Source organism: Macaca nemestrina, chromosome 16 (assembly GCF_043159975.1).
Source record: "Macaca nemestrina isolate mMacNem1 chromosome 16, mMacNem.hap1, whole genome shotgun sequence".
Taxonomy (NCBI): domain Eukaryota; kingdom Metazoa; phylum Chordata; class Mammalia; order Primates; family Cercopithecidae; genus Macaca; species Macaca nemestrina.
Genome location: NC_092140.1, coordinates 94,173,104 through 94,200,714, shown reverse-complemented (window position 1 = coordinate 94,200,714; position 27,611 = coordinate 94,173,104). Strand labels below are relative to the sequence as shown.

Genomic DNA, 27,611 nt, shown 5'->3' with positions numbered 1-27,611 from the left:
TTTGCCATTATAAATAATGCTGTGGTAAAATCTTATACATAAATCTTAACATCTATCTCTGGTTTGAAAAACATTCCTAAAAGTATAATTATTGTGTCAAAAGATTGTGGACCTCTTCATTGCTCTTGATCTCATTTGCCAATCTATCCAATTTACATTGCCACTGATACGTAAGAATACCCGTTTCTTTATCTCTCTATCAATACTGAGTGTTATCAATTTCTAATCTTTGCCAGTTTGATAACTGACAGATTTCATCTTTTGTTTGAATTTGTAATTTTTGATCATTGGTGTCTGATGCTTTCCTTTTGAGGTGTTTTTTAATATTTCATCACATGAATTTTATACTTACGTATTCACACCTCCACACATGATATAGTCTATTTTGATAATATCTTCAGTTCTTCATAGTTAGGATTTTATTTCCTCTCCTAAGGAAACGTGCAATCAAGCCAGGCGTGGTGGCGCTTGCCTAATTTCCCAGATACTTGGGAGCTGAGGCAAGAGGATCTCTTGAGGCCAGGAGTTTGAGACTAGCCTGGGCAACATAGCAAGACCCTGTCTCCTAAAAAAATAAAAATTAAAAAGGAAAGGTGCAATCCTAAATACATTGGAAAACACAGGTCCTTCCATACGGAGATCTGGTGTGTGACTGACTCCAACTGCACTTTGCCCCCACAGCTGCTGGAGAAGGGCCTCCCTAGCGTGCAGCAGCCCCTGCTCCAGGTGATCTACAGTCTGCTTAGCTACATGGACCTTTCTGTTGTTCCTGTCAAACAGTTCAACGTGGAAGTTCTAAAGACAATTGAAAAATATGTGCAAGTGAGTACTTGGATAACTTCACTAAGCAACCAGTCATTCCAAAAAGACGGAGGCTTTTCCCGTAGCTTGGCTGCAAAACCGTCCAGGTACCAGGCCACTCATTCATTCCTTGACATCCATGAGGCAGCCAGGGCAGTTAAGAGTGGGAGCTGGCCACACCCTGAGTAGTATTCTGAAGAGAATGAGAGCACAAGACCCCCGCACATGCCGGTGCCTTCAAAAGGCACATTTCCACCTCTTGGGGCCAGAGGCTGAGTACTGAAAGCACACGCCCGACTTGGAGGGGAGAGGCAGAATCTTGGTTTTTACATCCCGTTTCAGAGAAGGAGAGGGGACAAGGAACTGTAGGAACTTTCACATGTGCCAGGTTCTAGGCCCGGTGTCTCAACATGTGAAGGGTTATTCAGAGGCTAAAACTGTCACTTTAGAGTTGAAGGGTGGTTAAGAAACTTGCATAAATGTACTTGAAAATACTTCGACAAACAAACAAAAAACGTTTGTTTGAGGGGATAAATAAAACAAGATGACAAAATGTGAATAATTGATGAAGAGTACAAAGGAGTTCATTAGAGTAGTCTCTCTGTTTCTGTGTATATTTTAATATTTCCATAATAAACAGTCTTTATGTATATTTTTAAAACCAAGAGACTGTCCCCCAAGATTTCAGTTAGTAAAGGCTGGAGCTGGTATTTGGATCCAAAGCCAGTGTCTTCATTTTATTGTACCAGGCAGCCTTCCTGGCAGGATACTTGGACATCTCCAAACACCTACAGATTGATTCCTTTTTTTTTTTTTTTGGAAACCGAGTCTCACTCTGTCCAGGCTGGAGTGCAGTGGCACAATCTCGGCTCACTGCAACCTCTGCCTCCCGGGTTCAAGCAATCCTTCTGCCTCAACCTCCCAAGTAGCTGGGACTACAGGCGTGTGCCACCACGCCTGGCTAATTTTTGTATTTTTAGTGGAGATGGGGTTTCACCATATTGGCCAGGCTGGTCTCGAACTCCTGACCTCGTGATCCACCACCTCAGTCTCCCAAAGTGCTGGAATTACAGGCATGAGCCACCACGTCCAGCCCAGATCGATTCTTTTTTTTTTTTTTTTTTTTTTTTTGAGACGGAGTCTCGCTCTGCCGCCCAGGCTGGAGTGCAGTGGCCAGATCTCAGCTCACTGCAAGCTCCACCTCCCGGGTTCACGCCATTCTCCTGCCTCAGCCTCCCCAGTAGCTGGGACTACAGGCACCGCCACCTCGCCCGGCTAGTTTTTTGTATTTTTTTAAAGTAGAGACGGGGTTTCACCGTGTCAGCCAGGATGGTCTCGATCTCCTGACCTCGTGATCCGCCCGTCTCGGCCTCCCAAAGTGCTGGGATTACAGGCTTGAGCTACCGCGCCCGGCCTGGATCGATTCTTTAAAGCCGTACTCTTGAGAAGACCAGAAACACAATTTATTTTAATGAAAATAAAAATAAATATAAAGGCCAGGCACAGTGGCTCAACCTGTAATCCCAGCACTTTGGGAGGCTGAGGCAAGAGGATCACTTGAGGCCAGGAGTTCAAGACCAGCCTGAGCAACAAAAGTGACAACCCAACTCTACAAAAATAAAAAATCAAAACAAATAAGCAAGGTGTGGTGGACACCTATAGTCCCAGCTACTTAGGATGCTGGGGAGAGAGCTTCCCTTGAGCCCAGGAGGTCGAGGTTACACTGGACTGTGATCGCACCACTGCACTCCAGCCTGGCCAACAGCGTGATAGGTAGGAAGATAGGAATACAGATAGATGGGAAGATAAATCAAACACACCAGGACAAGTTTCTAAAGCCTGGAAGTTCATCTGAAACACATGACCACACACTAAAGCAGGGAGGCTCCAGGCCATGGGAGTAGTGCAGGGCCACCGTGGGGTTCAGTGGAGAGCGCCTAGCTCCAGAGCAAAGGCATATTTTTCTCTACATTGTATTTGTCCCTCTATTTCTTCTCTGGAATGTACTTGGTAACTTGTAGGATTCAAGGGCAAATGCTAGTTCCTCTCTGGAAACTCATTGACGAAGATATACAGTATAGATTTTAGACATTCCTTTCCATCTTTACTTCACCAAATTAGTTACAGAAATTATTTAATGCTGAAAGTGACATCCAAGCATCATTTTTCAAGTGGCATTGCTCCATAATACTTATACCACATAGGGCAGGCAGTCAGTTAACAGTTTCTCACTTCGCTCACAGGAGACAGGTGGTCAGTTCACACCTTTCTACAAATGCGTGCCCCATTTTGTTGTTGTTTTTTTTTGTTTGTTTGTTTTTTTGTTTTTTTTTTTTTTTTTTTGAGACGGAGTCTCGCTGTGTCTCCCAGGCTGGAGTGCAGTGGCGTGATCTCGGCTCACTGCAAGCTCCGCCTCCCGGGTTCACGCCATTCTCCCGCCTCAGCCTCCCAAGTAGCTGAGACTACAGGCGCCCGCCACCACGCCCGGCTAGTTTTTTGTATTTTTAGTAGAGACGGGGTTTCACCATGTTAGCCAGGATAGTCTCGATCTCCTGACCTCGTGATCCACCCGCCTCGGCCTCCCAAAGTGCCGGGATTACAGGCTTGAGCCACTGCGCCCGGCCCATTTTGTTGTTTAATGAGGCTGTCCATTTCATCTTAAGCCTGGGAGCGACCTCTGATACTTTGTATCTTACCTCAAATAGTAGCTTATTTCACATTCAAACCATGGCTTCCCTTGTGCAGAATTTAATAGATGTTTTATTTCATGTTCTCTGACTGCAAAGTCCAGGCAAAAAAAAGTAATAACAACTTTTATCAAGTTCATTTATCTATGTTTCTAATATTTTTATGAAAGCAGCACATAGTCTGGAGGTTGTCAGATAAACAAAGATGGTACAACTTAGTCTTAAATGAAGAGTAGGTATTTGACATGCCAATAAGGAGGGGAAAGGTATTCAAGGATGAGGGCATACCATGAGTAAAGGCACAGAGGCTGAGAGGGCTTGCGGAGTTTGGGGAACCCAGCAGCCTGGGGGAGATGACGCCTGCAGGCCGTGCTCAAAGAGTGTGGATTCCACCCTGTCCACCAGAGGGAGCCTGTGAAGGAGTTTAGTCAAGGAAGTGGCTTGGTCTGAAGAGTTCTAGGACGTTCACTCTAGCTGGATCTGATGAACTTGAGGGCTGCAAGCCAGGACACCAGTAAGGGGCCATTGAGATAGTCCAGGCAAGGCCCAAGAGGGTGCCACTGAGCCAGTGCCAGCAGGAATGCAGTGGAGGGAACAGATTACCAGGAGGGAGGGTTAAGAAGGGCTTCCAGATTCCTGCGTTAAGTAATGAGGAAGACAACAAGTGAGAAGAAAAGAGGGCTGAAGACAGAGATCAAGGTACCCAGGAAGCAAATGGAGCAGGAGGAGCCAGAGAACTAGGAGGAGGACCAAGAAGACTGGAAACTGGAGGTGGGGAGAACTTTCAGAAAGAGTGAATTGAACAGTCAATGGCATAAAATGCATTGGGAGCTTTTTTTTTTTTTTTTTCTCAAATTAAGGAGGTGCCTCATTACCAATAATGGTACCTCATTAATAAGAATTTAATTTAGCTGAAATGGATGAAATTGGTCTTTTTTTATTTGCTTGTCTCCTAAACGTAGCTCCTTTTATATATACATTGTCTTTTTATGTCATTTGCCTTTTACTTATCATGGAACCTCCTGCACTGTTGTAAGTCAGTGAATTCTGACCGGTCACTGGCTTCTCACTGGTCATTCTGACATACATTAGCTTTAAAAACATGAAATTATTTTTAACCCTTGAATGTTTTATTTCCTGCAGAGTGTTCACTGGAGAGAAGCTCTGAATATCTTGAAGCTCGTAGTTTCTCGGTCAGCCAGCCTTGTTTTACCTTCATACCAGCACAGTGACCTCTCAAAAATAGAAATACATCGAGTGTGGACTAGTGCTTCCAAGGAATTACCTGGGAAAACCCTGGACTTCCACTTCGATATTTCGGAGGTACTTAGCTATGTTAACTGTTTCTGTGAACTTTAGCATGAATTTGTAGTAGCAAAGGTCAAAAGTAGTTGCCTGGAAAAAAGAAGATGTATTTGACAGTTATTTCACATGAAGATTTCTAAGGACTAAATTAGGTTTTGCTTTTTTAAGAACCCATTGAGTGTCATATTCACTGGGACTCTCAGTTGGCAGCTTTTAAAAATAGAAACTAGCCTCAGTTATGTAAAAAATGATTTTAAAAAGAGGCATTTAAAAATGGAACGATCATAAGCATTTTAAACCATGACCTTCACTCATTCTTTATCTGACAATGGTCATGTCTTTATATTCACAATGTTTCTCCCTGAACGACAGCCAGTTCAGCAGATGACCGAAGTTTACAGGGATACGGACTCCACTTTTATAGTTGCTTCCCCAGTCCACACTATCTTTTAAACAAGTAAAACTAAATTCTTGCCTTCAAGGGGGCAGGGGAGGGAGAGGGAGGAGCAAGAGACTAGGGACCCAAGCTAAGGAGTCAGGAAGAAAAGAAAGGACAGGAAGTGGTCATGTTTACCTGGTAGTCCATGAACAGACATTTGGGAGGCTTATATTGAAGTCTAAGGTATAAAATAACTTTGCTTTCACATCTCTTACCCCATGACTCATGAACCCCCAAAGCAGAAACAGTACTCTGTTCCTGTTTATAACTAGGGCCCGGTACAACATCTGGTGCATAGGAGATCACTAGTAAATATTTCCAAACTCTGCTGAATGAATAAGTTCACTAAGAAATAAACCTGGTGTCAAACGCTGCATGTTCTCACTCATAAGTAGGAGTTGAACAATGAGAACACATGGACACAGGGAGGGGAGCATCACACACCAAAGCCTATCAGGGGGATGGGGAACAAGGGGAGGGATAGCATTAGGAGAAATACCTAATGTAGATGATGGGTTGATGGGTGCAGCAAACCACCATGGCACATGTATACCTATGTAACAAACCTGCACGTTCTGCACGTGTATCCTAGAACTTAGAGTATATTTTAAAAAAAGAGACAGAGAAAGAAACCTGGTGTGCTTATATGGAACTTACTTGCACTATTATATAGGTCATATCCAAGTTGGGTTTTTTATGCAGTGGTCCTCACTGACCTTTCATCATTTCAGTATTCAGGATGAGATACTATTTGCTGCCATTGTGACACCTGCATCTATGCTTAATATGTAAATATTAAAGTTTCAATTTAATCTTGGTCCATTTTCACATTTTTTTTAACCTGCCTGGGGGGAAAGCTATTTTTACTCTGCGAATTGAGTTTGTTGTGTTCCAAAGAGGTACAAAAAAACATGCAGCCAGTTAGCAGCATGCCCCAGAGACCCAGAACTGCTCCAGAATGATGGGTCTCAGGAGCCGGGTGTAAAATTGACAGTTTCTGCCGCTGCCAAGGTCACACCCATCAGCTGGTGTCTGCAGAGGAGACCTGCTCAGAGCTCAAGTTTGTGAATTGCTGCCTATGCAGCCACCACACTCTGGAGCTCTCGGGAAGTGAAATTTCCCAAGTGCTGCCCAAGTACCTGGCCCAGACCTCAGTCATTTGAATAACTGAAAAGAAATAAATAAGTTAAATACATTTTTAAATAATTGAGAGTATATAAAGACTAATGACTAAAAGTTGGGAGAGGGAAAGGAATTTTGGTCTCTTGTTCTAACTGTAAGAATTTTTTTCAAGTTTAAACAATCGAAAACTGACTATTTGGTTTCCTGCATATTTTGCTTCTCTTTATCAGTGGCTTCTAAAGCATATTAAAGAACAAGCAGTTGCATTTTTCTGCCGCTAAAGAGGGGAGAAAATGTTGAAGATGCAAACTGATTCATAATGTATGCTTGAATGTTGAGAAAATGAGCCCACTTGTAACACTGAACTTCTCTAATCTTCTTTTTAATCAAATAAGCAGCTCTTGGTTGCTTCTGGGGAGAAGGGTTTCATATATCACAAAACTATTGAGACAGAAGAATGTGCTTTTGTCTTCTTTTCAAGACTCCAATCATCGGGAGGCGGTATGATGAGCTCCAGAATTCTTCTGGGCGTGATGGGAAGCCCAGGGCCATGGCCGTCACCCGGAGCACATCTTCCACTTCCTCAGGCTCCAACTCCAACGTCCTTGTTCCTGTGAGCTGGAAAAGGCCCCAGTATTCTCAGGTATGCAATCCTAGACCCACAGCCCTGGGAGGGACTTTAGGGACCTGTTGAGTCCATATGGCTGTGTCATAAGGAATTCCCCCTTTCACCATCACAAGCTTGCCCATATAGGTCTCAGCACTTCCAGGGATGGGGTCTTGTGGCATTCCAAGGAACCCGTTTTCTGTTTGAACAGTTCATTACCTTGAGCTGAAGTCTGACTCTTTGTTGCTTCTATCCATTGGTTCTAGTTCTCTCAAGACTTAGAAAATAAAATCTGGTCTCTTTGACATGGCAGCCCTTCAGACATTTAAAGAAATTCTGCCACTCTCCTAAATGAGTCCAAACAACACATCCTTAGTTCTCCCAACCAGTTCTAGAGCACTTGGACTCCCAAAGGGCTGATAGGGCTGCACACCCAAAGACCACCCTGTCTGCTGTCCACAGAACAGGCACCTCAACCATAGTGTCTGTGCACAATCTGAGCCATCCAGATGGCAGAGGGGCAGGGGTACTGCTGCCAGATTCTCTGTAGTTCTGTCATCACAGCATAGCGGAGATGCCCTTGGGCTTCCTGTCAAGTAAAACTTCTGCATTATTCAGGGGTCTTCTGTTGACTTGTTACAGAAACCCACTGAAAAATTACCTTATGTGTTAAAGGAACTTACTAACTTACTCATCTTGGCCTCAAGCACAGTTGGCTCCTAGTACACAAATGTCAGAAACTGGATTCTTAGACTCTCTCCTTCTCACTGTCCCCACCTTCCCTTCCCAACATCTTGGCCCTTGTTTTCCCCTCCATTGACTTCATTCTCGGGCAGGATTTTTCTATGGGAGGCCCAGATGACCTCTGGCAGCTCCAGGTTTACATGATCTTTGGCTCTGATGACTTCAGAGCGATAGAGGCCTTTCCTCTTTTGACATCCATAGCAATTCTAGAAAGAGTCTTGCAGGGCATCTGCGGGAGGCATTGCCTCACTTAGTGGGAATGGAGCCTTTCCGAGATAAAAAGAGAGACAGTGTTACCAGAAAAAGGTGAAGTGGGTGCTGGGAGGGACAACGTGGGTGCCCGGGAGGACTCACCTTCTCTCTTGAAGGTTGGGGAATGGAACATGTAGCATAGTGCTGGCTGCAACAGAGCAGTTTCTCCGTGAGTGTTCAGCTGAAAACTTCACTGGAAGAGAGAAGAAAAATATACAGCCCAATGTGTCCCTCTACATTGATTCCTTCCCAGAATTGTAAAATGACCACTAAGACTTAGGAAAATCGTTTAGCGAGTCTTCTGCCATCCCTCAGCCTCAAAGTCCTCCTGTCTCTGACCTTGAGCAGATACCATATTGAGTGTCTGTCCCCTCTATAATTTGGAAAGAAGGATGCAGTGAATTGAGTTCCGGTAAGAAAAAAAATCTAAGAGTGGCATTGGCCTCCTAGCAGTTTCCACATAACAAACTGTAAATCAGATTAAAGTGGGGAGAATCATTTTAAAGAGATTAGGAAGATTGCTTTAAAAATTCTCAACTCACCAATCATTCTGAGACCTGGGTTTTCTGTCACTGGAAAAATGTGATGGTTTATAGAAGAATCCCTATGGTTAAGGGGCTGGAAAATAGGTTTATGAAGGAAAGGAACTGAATCTGTTTAACTTTAGGAAGAAGAAACTAAGAAAGATTTGATATAGCTTAAAACGAATGAATTTTTTCTTTCTACAGAAAGTATTCTTCTATTTGGAAAAAAGAGACTTATGCTGTAACTTAATAAAGTGTAAGGAAAGCCTTGCTAGTACTGAAAGTTTAACATCATAAGAAAAGATGATCAAAGGAAGTGATAGATCTCCTTGAGGAACCTAGGGATTGATTTTCACATACACACACATATACACCCCTTGGGATAATTTAGATCACCACTGTCCAGCAGAAACATAATGTGAGCTTCATTTTACATTGTCTCACAGTTACCTTTAAAAAAAAAAAAAGGAAAAACAGGCCAAATTAATGTTAATAATAAATGTTACCTAACCTACTATATTTGAAATATTATTTCAACATGGTTTCAATATTTTACACGTTTTAATTGCTGTTTATGTTCTTGTTTCATACCTTTGTGTGTTTGACATCTCAGTTCTGTCTATATGTCAAGTGCTATTGCCCTGTATGGCTAGTGGCTAGAAAATTAGAGCAGATTTGCTCACAGGACCCCATAATGAAACCTGCTTGTGTTTCTTTTCCAGAAGAGAACAAAAGAGAAGTTGGTGCATGTCCTTTCTCTGTGTGGCCAAGAAGTAGGATTGAGCAAAAATCCATCAGTAAGTTCTGTCATGTATCATAGTTATTTTCGTGTCATGTCTCCTTTTTCATTGGTCTGTTTTTGCCTTTGGTCATATAATTTAGAGGATTCAACTGTGAATGACAAGTATGATAGCCACTGTCTTGAGCAAACCCCTGGACTATTTCTCCCCACACCATGATTTTTAATCACACTAAGTTCAGAAACAATGAAAGATCTTATTAGCTGTTCACTCGTTTGTCTGTGAATACTGTTGCTTTTCATTTTTTTAATTTCTTGGATTTTTTAATAAATATGCCCAAACTTTCTTAGAACATAAATGATAATCTCTACTGATGACCATGTATGGCATATATGCTCATACCTCTTGGATATAATTTTACTCTCTGTACACACACTTCTTACTCTGATGTCCTTATCTTACCCACATACAATAAAGATGAAAATAATATGTTTCTTTGCATATAAACTTCCACTGATGTTACAATAAAAAAACTAAAAATAAAAATCATGCCATCAAGCTTTTGAATGAATGGACGATTGAAGTATTATAAGTAAACTTTGGAAGCTTTTATAAAATTTAGAAAAATTTGAATTGTGTATGGGGGTATAACAAAAACAATAGACGTGCTGGTTTCACCAGGTATTTTTGTTTCACCTGTATCACAGAATATTTATATTTATGAAAAAGACATAGCAAACTGAATAATTTCTCAACTAAAGAATTAGTAAACACATTTCTTGGTGGAGCTATTTTCAAATTTCAAAATGAATCCACTCACATAGTTCATGAGCAGGTGAAATATTAGAGGCTCATAAATACTTGCTAAAGTACAAAGTGATATTTCTTATCGTCTGGGGAAGCATGCCAGCCAGCCATCAGCTAAGCTGGGCCTCCATTTTAGTCACTTTTTTGGTGTTGTTGATCAGTGGTTTTTCTGCTGCTCCTGTGACAGTATTTAGGACAGAGGGGACAGTAGCAGAGGCAGATAGAGCCTCCTAGCCCACAGGGAAGAGACACAAGTATGTTTTGCCTCTGCAATGCAGCACTGCCAATAAGGCCTACTTGTAATTGCCATTGTGGTTGGCACTTTCTCTTTCAGACTCATACTGTCTGCCCTGTGCTAAGACCTTTTCAGCTAGAAATATTTACCTGGAGTACATTACAAATAAGAGAAGCAGCACTAACTAGGAAAGACAGCCTTCAGCTGAGGAAATCAGAAATCTCATGTCTCGTCTCTCACTGACTAGTTGACTAGTCCTCAGGGCTCTTTATCTCACATACCCATTTGCAATCCCTGTGTAAAACTCTGTGTCAGGTGCTATTATGAGAGGTTATCATTTGCATTATATACTATTCTTAAACACTAGAGGAAGAAAGTACACTTGAAATCCATTCACTCTTTTTACTTTTGAGAGATGTGTATTGTATTTAAATTCTTATAAATGATTTTGCTTACTTTTCAAGGACAACTAAGACATGATAATGGTTATACAAAGAATACTATTAGTTTTCTTTAATATCAATCTATGTTCAGTAGAGGCTGGATAGCAAAACATTTACTCTCATTTACAGTTTATTATATACCAAGCTCTACAAAAATGGCTCAGGGAAAAGAACCTAAACATAGAAGTTAATTTTAAAACATTAACATACTAAAGATTTTAGTAGTAAAAAATGTTTTATTTTGTTTAAATGTACAGGAGAGGAATTTAAGTATAAGTTATGGGCTTGGTTACTCGCCTACTCTTCTGTGGACAAGTATTGTAATTTTTGGCTTCTGTTTTTTATTTCTAATCAATTGCTGGTTTATCTCTAAAAGGGTTAAATCCTTTGTTCTCACAGTTCATTCTACAATAACGTATCTTAGTATCAGTCCTTAAAATATTATTTATATGTATTTGATATATGTGTGTAAATGTGTATAATTTCTAACCCTAATCAGTTTAGAAACAGTGGAATTTTTTCCTGGCTGCTCCAGTTTACACACACACACACACACACACACACACACACACACACACAGGTAGTATACAGTCTTCATCCATTAAGAAGCAACGATGTGATTCTTGAACATTTTCCTGGTGCATGAACTTGCGTCTTTGCCACGACTTTAATCTGAAGGCACCTGTCCAACATAAATAATAAAAGAACATTCTAAAAATACCCACTGAAGGAATTAGGTGTGTACTGGAAATACAGTGCTATGAAGAGCCAATTACAATTTTTCGTAGCACAAACAACCAAAGGGAGAACGTTTCTCAGGAGAGGACTCTTGATTCGCAGGTGATTTTTTCATCGTGTGGAGATCTGGATCTGCTTGAGCACCAGACAAGCTTGGTGTCTTCTGAGGACGGCGCCCGGGAGCAGGAGAACATGGATGACACAAACAGCGAGCAGCAGTTCAGAGTCTTCAGAGACTTCGACTTCCTAGATGTGGAGCTGGAGGATGGAGAGGTACGGTGTATCCTCTGTACAAATAATCCCCGCACCCTTTTCCTTGACTAATGAAACTGTTCTTTTTACCTGCTAAATAATGAGTTTCTGTACCAAGATCTTTAATTGGAAAGTTGTAAACTTTATTTTGAATCAACGTATTCAAAGTACAGCAGCTAAACTTTGGCAAAAGTTACCACACCCTTCCTGTCTGAGCCCACGGCAAATGCTGCCAAGTTATTTCTAAGTGGCAAAGACCTGAGTTTTAATGACCACACAAAGCCTGTATGTGTGTGTGTAGTCCCAAGCTGGACTTTAAAAAAAAAAATCACAAAAAGCATTTCAGTTCTGAGCCTATTCACTGGTACCTGAGTAAAATATGCTAAGCATTTAATCATTTCTAATGTGAAGTTTCTCTAATTCAATTCCTTCAAAGCTTGCCTGCTCCAACATGAGACCAGAGCCTGAGGGATCCCACATTTTTGTGCTTGATGAAATCATTAGAAGTGGAAACAAAATACAACGACACGACAGAGCTCTTCGCTCTGCTTAGGTCGATGGCTGGTGTTCCAGACACTGGAATAGCCGAATTCAAGTCTCAGTGGGCAAATGCAGATTCGTTCATTTTGGATGATAATCATGATCATAAGATACTTTCAGCTATGAATCATGTTTTTGAAAACAGGTATTGAGAGGAGGAGCATCACCTCTCGGTCACCTTCATTTCAGTAACTTAGAGGCATGTTTCACCTGAGAGGCAGTCTTTTGCCTCTTGGGATCAAAACTCAGTTCACTTAAGTGAGATTGGATGACGTAAAGGTGCCTGGTTCGGAACCTGGCTCATGGTGTTGTCAGCTCATGTTTAACTGCACCAGATTTCCCAAACAGCTGTCTGCTAGTCTTACAACTGAGAAGACAGGCCCAGATCCCAAGTTTCGGATTTCCTGCATTAGGTAGGCACCTCCTTACTTAACTACAGATTTGTGGGAAAAAATGCTTCAAGTAGCTTCTTACCTTCCCTAAAGGATTTTATTACTGACCAACCCGCTTATGTCTAATTGAAGCCAAAGAGCCCTTTGCTTTTGTCCTTCCTGGTCCACTAATAACCCTGGATGTCTGTCCCAGCAGGAGAGAACTGTGTCCTCAGAATAAAGAAGGTGTTCACCAATTCTTTCCCTGGAGAACAACTTTAGCAGACCCAGTCCTTAAGCAGCATAAAGGCACTGCTATAATGCATCCTTAAAATAACTGCCAGCTTAATTTTCACCTTGAATTGCTTAAGAACCAATAAAAAGTATTGCAGGTTTTTATGATCCATAATAAATGATAGAGAAAGCATTCGCTGAATGCAGTGAGGATTGTTTTAAAAGTCTAAAGCAAAATACAACTGTTTTGAATACTTTCAAAAATGTCTCTGAGCCAGAGCTCAGAGTTCAGCTAGTGTCAAAAGATCAGCTCCCTGATCTGACAGCTGACCTAATGTTTGCTCTTGGGTTAAAATTCAAGCTTGGACACCTGTTTCCCTCTGGAAGTTACACAAGGGAGGGAAAAAACAGATGAAGCAAGAGAGGGATCATTTCCTGTCTCAGCCACAGAAAAATGTTATGTGAAACGACCTAGCAGGAATGATGTAAAGCGAAGGCATCCGACACAATTTCAGAACAGCTCATCAATTTAGTTTCTATCAAAATAAAGGAAGGAAAAATATGAGATGCCTATTACTTAAAAATAAATATTATACTAATGTTTTTCAGGGACAAGAAGTAAGGAATACTACACCTTTTTTCTAGTCTTCTCTTTATTGTCCTAGACTGCAATAACTAAAAAATCACAGTGATTATTTTACCTTTCATTGTTAAGATTTTATAAGAAACTGGCCAGGCACAGTGGCTGACACCTGTAATCCCAGCACTCTTGGAGGCTGAGGCTAGAGGATCACTTGTGTCCAGGGGTTTAAGACCAGCCTGGGCAACATAGCAAGACCCTGTCTCTACAAAAAATGAAAAATTAGCCGGGTGTGATAGCACATGCATGTGGTCCCAGCTACTCAGGAGGCTGAGGTGGGAGGATGGCTTGAGCCCAGGAGGTCAGGCTGCAGTAAGCCATGATTGCACCACTGCACTCATACTGGGTGACTGAGTCAGACCCCATGTCCAAAAATAATAATAATAATAATAATAATTAGAAGAAGAAATTCATGGGGCTGAGAGTGTACATTTTATCCAAATAAAATAAGGCATTTGAGAATGTTTTGTTACTTCCCAATAAAATCACAGTAAGGGATTCTAGCATTCTTGGAGTAGAAGAGTGAAGATGCCTGGACTTCAGAGTCCAACAGCTCCAGGTTTGAATTTCACCTCTGCCACTGACCTTAGCTGTATGACTTAAGCATGGATGCAATTCCTCTTGCTTCCACTTCTTTGTCTATTATGTGGGTATAAGAATACAAGTTGAGCAATCCTCATCTGAAAATTCAAAATCTGAAATCCTCCAAAATTCTAAACTTTTTGAATGCTAACACAACATCACAAGTGAAAGATTCTAAAACTGACCTTACATTACAGGTCATAGTCAAAATGCAGTCAAAACTTTGTTTCATGAACAAAATTATTTTAAAATTGTATAAAATTATCTTCAGGCTATGTATTTAAGATGTATGTGAAACATAAACAAATTTCATGTTTAGACTTAGGTCCCATCCCCAAGATATCTCATTATGTACGTGCAAATATTTCAAAATTTTTTAAAAATCTGAAATCCAAAATACCTCTGGTCCCAAGCATTTTGAATAAGGCATACTCAACCTCTACCTGCCTGTAGAGCTGACATGAGGATTAAATAAAATAACCTATGTATAATGTCTAGCAAAGTGTCAGGCATATAGTTGGCATTGCAAATGTTAGTCTCCTTGTATTGTCATTGGTGAATAATTTTAGTATATCCTCATCTGATAAAATTAGGCGTACTTGGCTTTTAGATCAAAACACAGTTGTCAAAAAAAAGAAAGACAAGTCATTTTGTCATATCTGTTCCTTTTCATTGGTCTCAGAATTTACTAAGTGATATCTACAAGAGTTTGCCCTTGAACTTCTTAAAATCTTTAAAAGGTGTTGTGTCTTTGCCATTAATTGCACATCAGCAGCAAGCATCATGATCACAAACACTTTTAGCTTTGTGAAAAGGCTCAGGTGATGCCACCTTTATTTCCAGTTGATGACTCTCATTCGTGTTCCCATAACATTCAACAGTTTTTTCACAAATACATATTTAGGTATTCAAAAAAAAAAAAGTGTTGAGGAGACCAAAATTGTCACAGAGGTAGAAAGTTATTTCAGAAATTGTAGTGATGATTTGTTGTCCCAGCTCTGTCACCCATAGCTAAGGGATTTGGAATTTCTGATGTTTCATGTTGATTTTTCTCTTCGCAGTTAGTGTATATTTACCTTTTTTTTTAAGGTGCACCTACTGAAGTGTATATTGTTAGCACTGTTAGTTAATGTTGTGTTAACACTAAGAGAAATGTTCTTGAGTATCTTTAATATAATCATTGTAAATAGACCTTTTGTTTGTTTTTCTGTTCATTCAATCTGCTACCCAGGAACTTCAGGTAAGATGATGCTGTTTTTAATTCAATTATGCTAGTAGATGTTTTGCATCTTTGCAGATTTATAACAACATAATTGCTTTTTTCCTCCCTTCCAGAATATATATGCTTATTTGCGTGCATATTTCCATTTAGGTGTGTGATATAAGAGGTATTTTTCTTGGCTGCTCTAGTGTGGAAATGTTTTCTAAAATGTAAATACATTTTTAAAACTTTTATGTGCCTAGTTCTGAAAGTTGCATGATTATAACTCAGAGAAGTGGAGTTTTCAAATCTGATCTATGGCAATCCTATTATTTCTCATTAAGTGATTGCACAACTGGATGGGTTTTATTGTTAAATTCTTGTATTAAAACTGAAATCGGCGGGTGTGAAGGCTCCCACCTGTAATCCCGGCATTTTGGGAGGCCGAGGTGCCAGATCACTTGAGGTCAGGAGTTCAAGACCAGCCTAGCCAACATGGCAAAACCCTGTCTCTACTAAAAATACAAAATTTAGCCACGCCTGGAGGTGCACACCTATAATCCCAGCTACTCAGGAGGCTGAGGCAGGAGAATCCCTTGAACCCAAGAGGCAGAGGTTGTAGTGAGCCAAGATCACACCACTGCATTCCAGCCTGGGCAACAGAGCAAGACTCTGTCTCAGAAAAAAAAAGTGAAATTAACAATTTGCATCTAACCATATACCATATATACTTTCAATTGAATCTTTTTCCCCCCAGGAATTAAAGGCTATCTCTATCTGTATGTAGTGACTAGATAACTTTTCATCTGAACCAGGGCCCTTTTGAGAGTAAAAGGGGGTACTAATAATATTTATGCCCAAACAGTAGGCATTAAAACTGGGATCATCCTGGACAAAGTGGCCTATGATCAGTCTCTATCTAGGTATATCAGACTTACTCTAGGTAGAACATTTGGGGGAGTATATTTTGACCACAGTGTACCCAAATTTCTTCAACAATAATTCTTGTTTGACAGAGTTCCAATATGAAAAAATATGTGTCAAAAAATAGTACTTCTAACATTTCTAGAATGTTTAATCATTAATACTTTCCCATCTCAGTATAAATTCTGAGTGGTTTTTAAGTTTGATAACTGACATATACAGAGCGTTCATCTGGACTAGCCATCCTCTGCATTTTCTCACATGTAGGAAACTGTTTTGACTTTTCACTTTGTATGTAACATAAAATACAAATCTGACGTTTGGGGGAGAGGAGGGATGGAGGGTGGGTCTCCCAACTAGGGCCATGCTGAGAAAGCCTGGTTGAGTTTTAATCACCATGGACTTTAACCAGGGCCAGACTGCAACACTGTTCCATCTCAACCTCTCAGCCACCACCAGGGGAACCATTTCAACACCCTTACCTCTAATGGAGATGCTACATCCTCCAGCAAGACAGCCAAACCTTATTCCTGCAAGAACAACTTTCCCTGCCTTCCTATTTTCACACCTGATTGGTTCAGGTCTTCACCAGAGCTGCCACCAAACCAGCACTAGCAGTGACCTGTGCCTGGTGTAGCGTTCTCCCACCTGGATGCCTGTATTCCTCTACAAGCTCGTGGTTCTGTCTCAGGTGCAGTGTGGGAGACCTCCAGAATCGCAGCCTAAGATAGTTCATCCAACCCTTCCAGTCATTTGGCACAAGAGAGTCAGTTTTGTGAATTTGTGTTTGTATATTTTTCCCTATAATTTTCACATTCTTCTCTTTTTACTCCGTATAGTTAGTATTCTGATTTTTCTGTATTTTTTTCTCTCTTTACACATTGGGTTTTCCTTTTTCTTCCCAGAACTTTTGCCTCTTTCATATATATTTTTTTTATTTTCTCACTGCAATGGCTATTTTTAAAATCCCAGTATAACAGTTAGCCATTTTCCATCAGAAAAAAAGGAAAAATTATGTGGTGGTAATTTAGCACAGCAGATACTGGATGTTAGAAACAATATTCTGAGTCTGCATTCTCTTTTATAATCAAACAGCCCTAAGAGCAATCATAAATATCATATGTGAGGATGAATAATGATAATTTCTATATCTTATCCAGATTGTGCTTAGGATTTGTACCTCTTGCCTTCTACCATGAATAGCCCAAGCAGACTTTGGAAAAGCTACACCTCTGTTATATGACAGATCTGTGAGAATGGCAAGCTTGTTTCACTAGGAGACAGACACGACCCTTAAAACAGAGGGAAATCAATAAATGATAATGCTCATAAGTTTAACAGTAGCTCACATCTCTCATAGTATGTTGTTCACTGAGCTCTTATCAGAAAAAGTTGTTTTATTTTATTTCAATGAACTATTAGGCAGTGTTTCAAATTACCAGTAAATGAAAAGGTTCTGTGCTAGATTTTGCCAGATCATTTGTTTAGGTTAAAATTTGCTCAGTCAGCTGAGTAATATTTTTCTTCCTTTATTTCTGTCTTAACAGAGAGAAAAATAAAACCCAAATCCATTTCTAGAAAAAAGAAAAGTTATGTTATCAAATACACTTGTTTAATAACTGATGGTTTGTAGAGAAAGTCTGAATGCAACTAAAAGCTTTCTTTAACACTTACATGGCCACTTAAGCTAGTTCTCAGTAATTCAAAATATACAAATCAACATTATTATTCGAGGCCAGGTGCAGTGGCTCACGCCTGTAATCTCAGCACATTGGGAGGCCAAGGCGGGTGGATCACTTAAGGTCAGGAGTTCGAGACCAGCCTGGCAACATGGCAAAAACCCAGTCTCTACTAAAAATACAAAAAATTAGCCTCGCGTGGAACCTGGAAGGTGGAGGTTGCAGCGAGCTGAGATCACGCCACTGCACCACTCCAGCCTGGGCGACAGCAAGACTGTCTCAAAAGAAGAAAAAAAAACAGTAATAGGCCGGGTGCGGTGGCTCACGCCTGTAATCCCAGCACTTTGGGAGGCCAGGGTGAGTGGATCACGAGGTCAGGTAATCAAGACCAGTTTGGCCAACACAGTGAAACTGTCTCTACTAAAAATACAGAAAATTATCCGGGTGTGGTGGCACGTGCCTGTAATCCCAGCTACTCAGGAGGCTGAGGCAGGAGAATGGTGTGAACCTGGGAGGTGGAGGTTACAGTGAGCCGAGATGGTGCTGTTGCTCTCCAGCGCAGGCGACAGTGCGAGACTCCATCTCAAGTAATAATAATAATAATAATAATAATAATAATAATAATAATTGGTACCGAGTCCAGGAAATTAACAATTTTCTACACTGCGACAATTATTTAAAGAATAACCTAAAGCAAAAGTTAAGGTGTTGCCACTCTGGCCTCTGCATAGTGCATGATCCATCAGACTTTGCCCAGCTGCTCTGATAGTCTTTAACTCTGCATTGTGTCTGTGAAAACCGCTGTGGCAGAAATAGGCTGGAATGTTTACCTAATGCTCTTCCACTAAATACCCAAAGGATTCTGGAATGTGCTACAAGCATAGCTCCTACATTTTTCTCCTTCTGAAAACAGTACTAAACAGGGGCTGACCTCAGGGTGGTGGGAGTGGGTGACACCTCTTTTGAAGTTTTCATACTAATGGTCTCTTTCCTACAGATTTTTGAAAACAGATCATTGGTAGTGTTTACCAAAATCAACTTTTTAAAAAATGTAATTATTACCCACCACGCCAAAGAAAAGTATGTCATCACTTCTACCTATGACTTCACATGAGTTTACATGAAAATAGTGTGCTTTTACTCCTTTTCACATCGGGTAAACAAGAGTTTTGATACCAAAGTAGATGAGGGCCTGAGAGTTAATAATGACCATATTTGTTCCTAAGCTGTGACTAATTGAATGTGTGAACATGTGAGTGCAAGAGGACTTTGGCATAAAAAAAAACTGGCTGATGGTGTGATTTCAGGGTGAGAGTATGGACAATTTCAACTGGGGAGTGCGCAGACGTTCTCTGGACAGCCTGGACAAGTGTGATATGCAGATTCTGGAGGAGCGCCAACTGTCAGGAAGCACTCCCAGCCTGAATAAAATGAACCATGAGGACTCCGATGAGTCATCTGAGGAGGAGGACCTCACAGCCAGCCAGATCCTGGAGCACTCAGACCTAGTAAGTAGCAGCTCTCCCACTCTAGGAATTGGGAGGCTTATTTTTTGTAACTAATGCAGGAGTCTAGTTTCCAGTTGCAGCCAAGGAAACTTTCCACAGCTGCTGAACTAAAATCGGAACTGTCAGGTGGTGTCTAATGGGTTCTAACTGGCAAAGTCTTCTCTGTAGGTTGCAGATGGAAACCAAGACTGGGGTCCATGTGATTCACCCTGAAAGCCACCAGATCTGTTAAGGCCTAGATTTTTCACAAATACTTTTATGATTCTGGAATCTTGTTAAAAATTCCCCAGATCTCTAAAGTGTGGAGATATGACAGACGTTTTGATGTGAGTATCTGAAAATGCCTAGATTACTAACTGCTATGTTTAAGGTCCAAAAATGGTGAAATGTGGAAGTTTAAAAATTAAGACGTATTAACCAACAACTAGAGAATTGGAGCTTTTAAAGAAAGAGAACTTCACACTATGTTTAATTTCCTTTGTATTTTAAACAGATCATGACTCTCTCCCCCTCTGAAGAGACAAATCCCATGGAGCTGCTCACCACAGCCTGTGACTCGACCCCTGCAGACCCTCATTCCTTTAACACCAGAATGTCCAGCTTTGATGCTTCCTTGCCTGATATGAATAATCTGCAGATTTCTGAGGGTTCAAAGGTGAAGAGATTTTAACGATGATTTATACTTCCCTTAAAACACTTTATAAAAAAAAAAAAACTTCAAATTTTCTGAGAATTCTTAAGGGGTCTCAAGTAGAAAGACTATCTTTATCTTTTTCTTTCTCTCTTTTTTAAAATAATAGAAGTTTGTACACCTGAGCCTATGTTTTGAAGTTGTTTTACCCCCACAAACTTGAGCAGCCATCTTCTTCTTGGCTGAAAGACTTGATTTGAGGTCTTTCTAAAATGAGACATTTTGCATGAACACTGCTGGTGGATGGCAAAACCAGTGGTGTATGTCTGAGATCGCTATGACTGGGAAACTGCTGGTCGTTGTCATGAATTTTATAAAACAATATACTAAGTGAGGTGTGGGTGTATGCACGTATTTGGGGAAATTTTTTCCTATGTAGGAAACAATTATACAATTTGTACATTGATTCAGTGCTTGCCTTTTGGCATACTATCAGAATTTTTAATGTCGATCACAGTCTTATGCCAGATTCGCACAAAACTCTTCTCTCCAGAGTCTGTGAGGAGAAAAGTAACTAATAGATGTAATTTTCTTAATTTAAAAAAATCTAACAGTGTATATTTCATTTAAAGTTTATTTTATTAAAATGTCCTGAAAACCATCCACTTGCATGCTTTGCCCACATCTATGCCCATCAGTATAGAACTGTGTTTCCTTTTAGTAGAAATACCAAAATAATCAATTGCTGTTAAGATAGAGTCAAGCACTCTCTATCATGAGTTTGGTTACAGTTGTGCAAGTTCAAAAGAAAAAATAAAATTGAAAAAAAATTTATAAAAGTATATTCCTTCCGACACTTCTAATGGAAAAATATAATATTGGCTATTCTATATTCTCTGATAGTATAGTAAAAATAGATCAGAAATCTAGGAAAATCTATGTGCTTTAAACCAAGGGCAATCACCAAATTATAATTACCTAAAAATATTGAAGCTTAAATAGTAATTATTTCTAAAATTGCTTCGTTGCAAAGGTACTACAATCAGGATTCTTGGAATTAGCAGAGTTCTTTTTTAGCCGAAAGAAAAAAAAAGCCCAGAAAGAAAAGTTGTCTAAGTTAAAATTCTAAGATTATGAAATTAAATTTCGTAGAAAAAACATAACAAAGTATATGTGAAGTTATTAGCATTTGATATTTGTCAATGTCAATATGGTCATTTTCTCCACTTTTCTATTTTGAATGCTAAAAACATATAGATTTCTCATAGAAAGTACTACTTAAGGCCAGGCGCTTTGGCTCACACCTGTAATCTCAGCACTTTGGGAGGCCGAGGTGGGTGGATCACGAGGTCAGGAGTTCAAGACCAGCCTGGCTAAGATGGGTAAAACCCTGTCTCTACTAAAAATACAAAAAAATTAACTGGGCTTGGTGGCGGGTGCCTATAATCCCAGCTACTCAGGAGGTTGAGGCAGAGAATTGCTTGAACCCAGGAGGTGGAGGTTGCAGGTGGCTGAGATCACACCACTGCACTCCAGCCAGGGCAACAGAGCGAGACTCGGTCTCAAAAAAAAGAAAAAAATAAAAGTAATACCTAAGTAATAGATCTCATCCTATCAAGGAAAAGTCAAGTCCCATTTCTGAAGAGCTATCCCTGTTTTTCACATAAGTTGCATTTCTGCAATGTTTGATATATCTATGATATTAGAGAAAATAAAAGGTATTTTAATAAGAATTCAGGCCGGGCGCGGTGGCTTGGCCGGGCGCGGTGGCTCAAGCCTGTAATCCCAGCACTTTGGGAGGCCGAGATGGGCGGATCACGAGGTCAGGAGATCGAGACCATCCTGGCTAACACGGTGAAACCCCGTCTCTACTAAGAAATACAAAAAATAGCCGGGCGAGGTGGCAGCGCCTGTAGTCCCAGCTACTCGGGAGGCTGAGGCCGGAGAATGGCGTGAACCCGGGAGGCGGAGCTTGCAGTGAGCTGAGATCCGGCCACTGCACTCCAGCCTGGGCTACAGAGCGAGACTCCGTCTCAAAAAAAAAAAAAAAAAAAAAAAAGAATTCATCCGTTCTCTAATGGATTAAATGTATGTACACTAATAACCTAGACCAGGAACCAGTGGCCAGCCTCGTTGGCAGCACTGTAGTTTTAAAAAGCAGATATGGATCAACATCTCAAACTCAGTATTTACCAGCAATTCCTCCAAAGACATGAGATATCTTATTTCCCTAATATATTTTTACCATTCCTGGTAATTTTCCCTATTAATTCTAGAGTCGAAGTATAATATATATGTTTTTATATATGTATTTACACACTGAACGAGTGAACAGATGTTAACTCGAGATAAAGCTCTAATTCATATACACTTCTATTTTGCCTTGCTTTTGTTTTGTTTTAAGAAAATGACTCACTGTAACATGTACATCTTTCTTCCTCCCCCTTCTGATCTGTAATCCAGTTGCCTTCCTTCCTCTCCTAAAGAACAATCAGTCCTTTTTCCCCTGGCCCAGGCCCAAACCCAACCTCTTTTTCCATTTTACTTGCTATGTCTCTTTCCTGCCTCTCACTGATCCTGGTTCTGCCCACCCTAGAGCCCTTTCATTGTACTGTTCATTCCACATTTTGTAGTCAGGTAAGAGCAGATACTCATATCTGTTATCTTTAGGGGGTATTCTCAAGGGTAAAGCATACATGCAAATGGATCTTAGAGCATCCCCTATATGGAAAGACCGAGCAACCCAGCAGGCTTAGGGAAGGACTCTGGATCACTTGTGCACACCACAGGTATTCTGGGCATCTACTGTGCCAGGCCCTGATGATTCTACATTCCATTGGTAAAGGGGTTCTATATTAGAGAATTAACTCTGGATAGGCTTGCTTTAGAAGGCTGGGTTTGGACAATGAAAGGAGTTCTGAATCCTAACGCAGTGTTTCTTGTCCCAGCTCCAACTCTGATTATGGACCTGATATTAGACAAGTCCCTTTCCCACATGGAGCATTGTTTCCTCATCTGCAAAATGTGGAGGTTGGACTGGAGGTCTTGATGGTCTTTTCCAAGTTGAGCGTTCATACCCTGTAAGCATGGGCCAAGTATGAAAATCTACTGGGAGCCCCTTTGGGGACTGTTATGAAAGAGATTGAAAAGAAGATAAAGAATGAACAGTACTTCAGAGAATTCCTGAGTCCAGCCTAGAAACAGACTATACTGTAGCTAGAAAACAAATGTCCCCATTTCTATCACCATCAGCATTTCGGTCTCTCTTATTTGTTCCTTAGTTGAACAGGTTGTCCTGTATGTATTCTTACACATTGGGGGATTTTTTGTCTTTTTATTCTTCCAGGGTGAAGCTGTTCGTGAGGAGGAGGACACCACTGTGCATGAGGATGATCTTTCTAGTTCTATCAATGAACTTCCAGCAGCTTTTGAATGCAGCGACAGCTTTAGCCTGGACATGACTGAGGGGGAAGAAAAAGGCAATCGGGCCCTGGACCAGTTTACCCTGGCGAGGTAATGGAGCCCTTGGCTGATGTGAGTGGTGTGAATGTGCATGGTACATTGTGTGGCATTCACACTCAAGTTAAATGTCACCCTTGCACTGCTGGGACATCCTAATGAAGGAGTTCAAAGTGACATGTATCATGACGGGCTCTCAGCTGAGTTAGAGTCATCCAGTCCCATTATAGGGCCTCATGTGGAATGAAGAAGGGACACTTACATATGAATTCATAAGGCCAGAAAGCAACATAAAAAACAGAGGAAGAGCCTGGGAACATGGTCCAGACCTTGGAAGCTTTGAAGATAAGCAAGACTTGGCAAGCCTTGGAAATAAGCTCTTTCCATGTGGAGTTAAAACACTGGAACAAGAGGCTCTTTATACAGTAAATACCTACTCTTTAAGTGGGTGTCTTTTGGCCTGGTGGCTGATATTTCTGAGACTAGTGAGATATAGAAACAGAAAAAAAAATGTGAAGAGAAATAGATAAAAACATCAGAGGTTAGACTAATCCAGCATCTAGAATAAATCACAAATAGTAATGCTACAGATCTACTTCAGGAGAAGAAAGTTGAGATCCTAAAATTACTCTTCTGAAAGTTGAAAATAAGAACTAAGTAAAAGCTTCTGATATGCTAGACAAAGGCCTTCTGTTACAGTAAGCAATGTCTGTCCATCAAAGGAAAAGGTTAAGGTAATACCTAGAGAAGAATTTGACCTTTCATTTTTGATTCATTATCTCTTCTTTCTTCCTGCCTCTCTGTCTCTCTTTCCCTACGTATCTCTGGTTTCCTTGTCTCCCTCCACCTTTGTCTTCCAGGCATTTGTGCATATGCATTTATTAATACTCTCCCTCCAGAAAGGAAAAATTAGAAGATTCAAATTTTATATAATTTTTCATAATGAAAAATGAAGAATGAAACTGCCAAAGCATAGGACTGTGGTTTACTTTGGGGCATGGCCTCTGTGAAAGTGAGAGGCATTGCTGAAGGCTAAAAGAGGTACCAAGTCTAGAGAAAGGGAATCAGAAATGGAGGAATCACAGAAATTCTAGAGGTGCAAATTCTGTTTCCTTGAATCATGAAAGAATCTCAGTGATCTCTTGCCAGGCGCGGTGGCTCACACCTGTAATCCTACCACTTTGGGAGGCCGAGCTGGGTGGATCACTTGAGGCCAGGAGTTCAAGACCAGCTGGCCAATATGGTGAAACACTGTCTCTACTAAAAATACAAAAATTAGCTGGTCATGGTAGCACACGCCTGTAGTCCCAGCTACTCTGGTGACTGGGGCACGAGAATTGCTCGAACCCGCGAGGCAGAAGTTGCAGTGAGCCGAGATCACGCGACTGCACTCCAGCCTGGGCGACAGAGCGAGACTCAAAACAAACAAACACACCAAAAAGAATCGCAGTGACTGCTGAGTGAAAGCCAAGACCCCAAAGCAGCTTCAAAAGGAAGAGGGGGTAGAATAGCTACCTCGTTTTGCTGACTCTCAGGGTGAGAATTTATAAAACCCGGTATAGGATGAGAAGGATATCACTTCTTGACGTAGTCGTTTTCATTTTTTCCAGCTTTGGAGAAGGTGACAGGGGAGTCTCTCCCCCTCCCTCGCCCTTCTTCTCAGCCATCCTTGCCGCCTTTCAGCCCGCAGCCTGCGACGATGCCGAGGAGGCCTGGCGCAGCCACATCAACCAGCTTATGTGCGACTCAGACGGCTCCTGTGCTGTGTATACATTTCATGTGTTCTCCTCCTTGTTTAAGGTATGTGTGCTCACTGAAAGTGCAGAGGACTTAGTTTCTAAGGGGAGCCAGGTAGCTTCAAATTTAAGGAGAGGTTGTTCTTTTGTTCTGGGGTTATACTACTGTATTTTCTCTTCCAGACACCTCTAAATTTCCTCTGACTTTAAAATTTCTTCTATTTACCCTTAATCTCATCATCCTTCTCAACATGGTATTGGTGATTTAGGCTGCCATGAAGTACCTTTCATTCCTGCCTTTCTTGGTGTTACTGACATCACCAGTCTTCAGCAGCCATAACATTGGGACCATTAAAAGAATCTTCTGCCAGGCCTATCCTCCATCCCACCCCCCTTTACCTCTCTTTCATTTTTATTATTTTTATCTTTCCTTTCCTTTTCTCATTTTCCCACTCTATGAATTCCTTAGCATGCCAGCCATAGCTGTGAACACTTGCTTACTCCCTTGAGTTGCTTTTGAACAGATGAAAAGTCATTCTTGCTGTTGTAGCAGGTTGCTGTGCACTGTAGATTTCGTTTTATGAAATGGGAAAATGCCCCCTACTTGGTAGCCCTTAAGAATCAGGCCAGTCTAACAACTGCCTCTCCCGCATGAACCACAGCCCCACTGTCCATAGTGTCTTTGTGCAAACGGTAATGAATGTCCCTGCCTCCAGAGGGGTGCAGTACCACACTTGGCCAGCAGAGTGCAGGTGGGATTTCAACCCGACTTCCAATCCCTCAGCCAGACACCCTAGCATCTTGCACACACAGCTCTCTGTGGCAGTCTCATGTGTGGACACCTTAAATCTCGCTTGTTACCTCATAACATAATTACAATGACTGCTTCCCATTAACTCCTCTAGGCATCTTTCTGTAAACTTTTATCCTCCAAATTTCATCAAATAATTGGCAGGAGCAGGAGGCGGCAAAAGAAACATGCTTTGCTGTGAAGAAACACCAGAGCTCTTTGAAGGCCATTGCAGTTAACTAGAATTATGTCTGAGCTTGAAGCAGATACTGACTGTAAAAATGGCAGTGCTGGGAATAATGAGGCCTGGAAGCTATGAAGATGAGGTTGTAGGGGAAGATTTGTTGGTGTAGAAACATGGTTACCAATATTATAGTTAAAGATAAAGCTAGTTTAAACATATATATATGTGTGTGTGTGTGTGTGTGTGTGTGTGTGTGTGTGTGTGTGTATCTAGATTAGTATTCCTTTTTTTTAAATGCCTAGAAAATAATGAAAATTATACACCAGAATATCATTGTGTCTTCTCAGGATAATGAAATTTGGGGTGTTTTTTATTTCCTTATTTTTTTTTATTTTTTTGGGGGGTGGGGAGACAGAGTCTTGTTCTGTCACCCGTGCTGGAGTGCAGTAACATGATCTCAGCTCACTCTGCCTCCCAGGTTCAAGGAATTCTCCTGCCTCAGCCTCCCGAGTAGCTGGGATTACAGGCATGAGCCACCGTGCCTGACCAATTTCCTGTTTTTCTATAATAAAAAATGCTTTTCTTTCAGCATTTTCTTAAGCATATTCTTTCATAACTCATTAGACAGAACTCCCATGGATAATACAAGGGGAAAAAATGGAAAGAACTATCTAGTTCCAACTTTGAATAGACTTGAATTTTGGATGAATGACCAGACAGAACAATTAGAATCTAGTTAAACTTGTGTAACTGTTGAGTTCTGTATATCATGAGTATATCATGGGAGAGGGACAATAATTTAGTTGGACTGAGAGAAGGGGCCCTCAAATCACCTTCAGGAAGAGCCATGGCCGAAGGGAAAGGCAGGAAAATAAGGAATGATGTATCAAAAGTGCAAAACTGAAATTATGTCCCTCTGAAATGGGTTGTTAAGAAGTCTTGGGGAGTAGGAGACCCCATAGGTAAATCTGCCTTAAAATATCATTTCAGCATTTCAGTAGCCAGTGTCCCTTGACCTCAGTTCTGCTCTGAGGTCAATGGCATTGCAGCAGGTTGCTATACATTGTAATTTCTTTTTGTGGTATGGGAAGGTGCCTCCTACTTAGCAACCCTTAAGAATCAGGCCAATCAGCCAGGCACAGTGGCTCACGCCTATAATTCCAACACTTGGGAGGCCGAGGTGGGAGGACCACCTGAGGTCAGGAATTCGAGACCAGCCTGGCCAACATGGTGAAACCCTGTCTCAACTAAAAATACAAAATTAGCCAGGCATGGTGGCATATGCCTATAATCCCAGCTACTCGGGAGGCTGAAGCAGGAGAATCACTTGAACCTGGGAGGCAGAGGTTGCAGTGAGCCGAGATCACACCACTGCATTCCAGCCTGGGCAACAAAGTGAGACTCTGTCTCCATTAAAAAAAAAAAAAAAAAAGATT

The 27,611-nt window shown here is 41.0% G+C and overlaps 1 protein-coding gene and 1 long non-coding RNA gene across 5 annotated transcripts in view; one reads left to right on the top strand and one right to left on the bottom strand.

Moving 5' to 3' along the window:
- LOC105485988 (FRY microtubule binding protein) overlaps positions 1-27,611 on the top strand; it is a 268,427-nt gene that overhangs the window by 214,071 nt on the left and 26,745 nt on the right. For all 4 annotated transcript variants that reach the window (XM_011748629.3, XM_071081656.1, XM_071081657.1 and 1 more), the window contains 9 exons: positions 682-822; positions 4,632-4,811; positions 6,836-6,997; positions 9,204-9,278; positions 11,547-11,717; positions 19,175-19,375; positions 19,869-20,030; positions 23,353-23,519; positions 25,076-25,265. In XM_011748629.3, coding sequence (XP_011746931.1) covers positions 682-822; positions 4,632-4,811; positions 6,836-6,997; positions 9,204-9,278; positions 11,547-11,717; positions 19,175-19,375; positions 19,869-20,030; positions 23,353-23,519; positions 25,076-25,265 — 1,449 coding nt within the window. The remainder of the gene's footprint in view (positions 1-681; positions 823-4,631; positions 4,812-6,835; positions 6,998-9,203; positions 9,279-11,546; positions 11,718-19,174; positions 19,376-19,868; positions 20,031-23,352; positions 23,520-25,075; positions 25,266-27,611) is intronic.
- Positions 4,763-27,611, bottom strand: part of LOC112427439 (uncharacterized) — a 38,249-nt gene continuing 15,400 nt past the window's right edge. The window contains exons 4-5 of the long non-coding RNA XR_003018994.2: positions 8,060-8,150; positions 4,763-4,883 (exon numbers count right to left, since the gene is read on the bottom strand). This is a non-coding gene — a long non-coding RNA (uncharacterized lncRNA). The remainder of the gene's footprint in view (positions 4,884-8,059; positions 8,151-27,611) is intronic.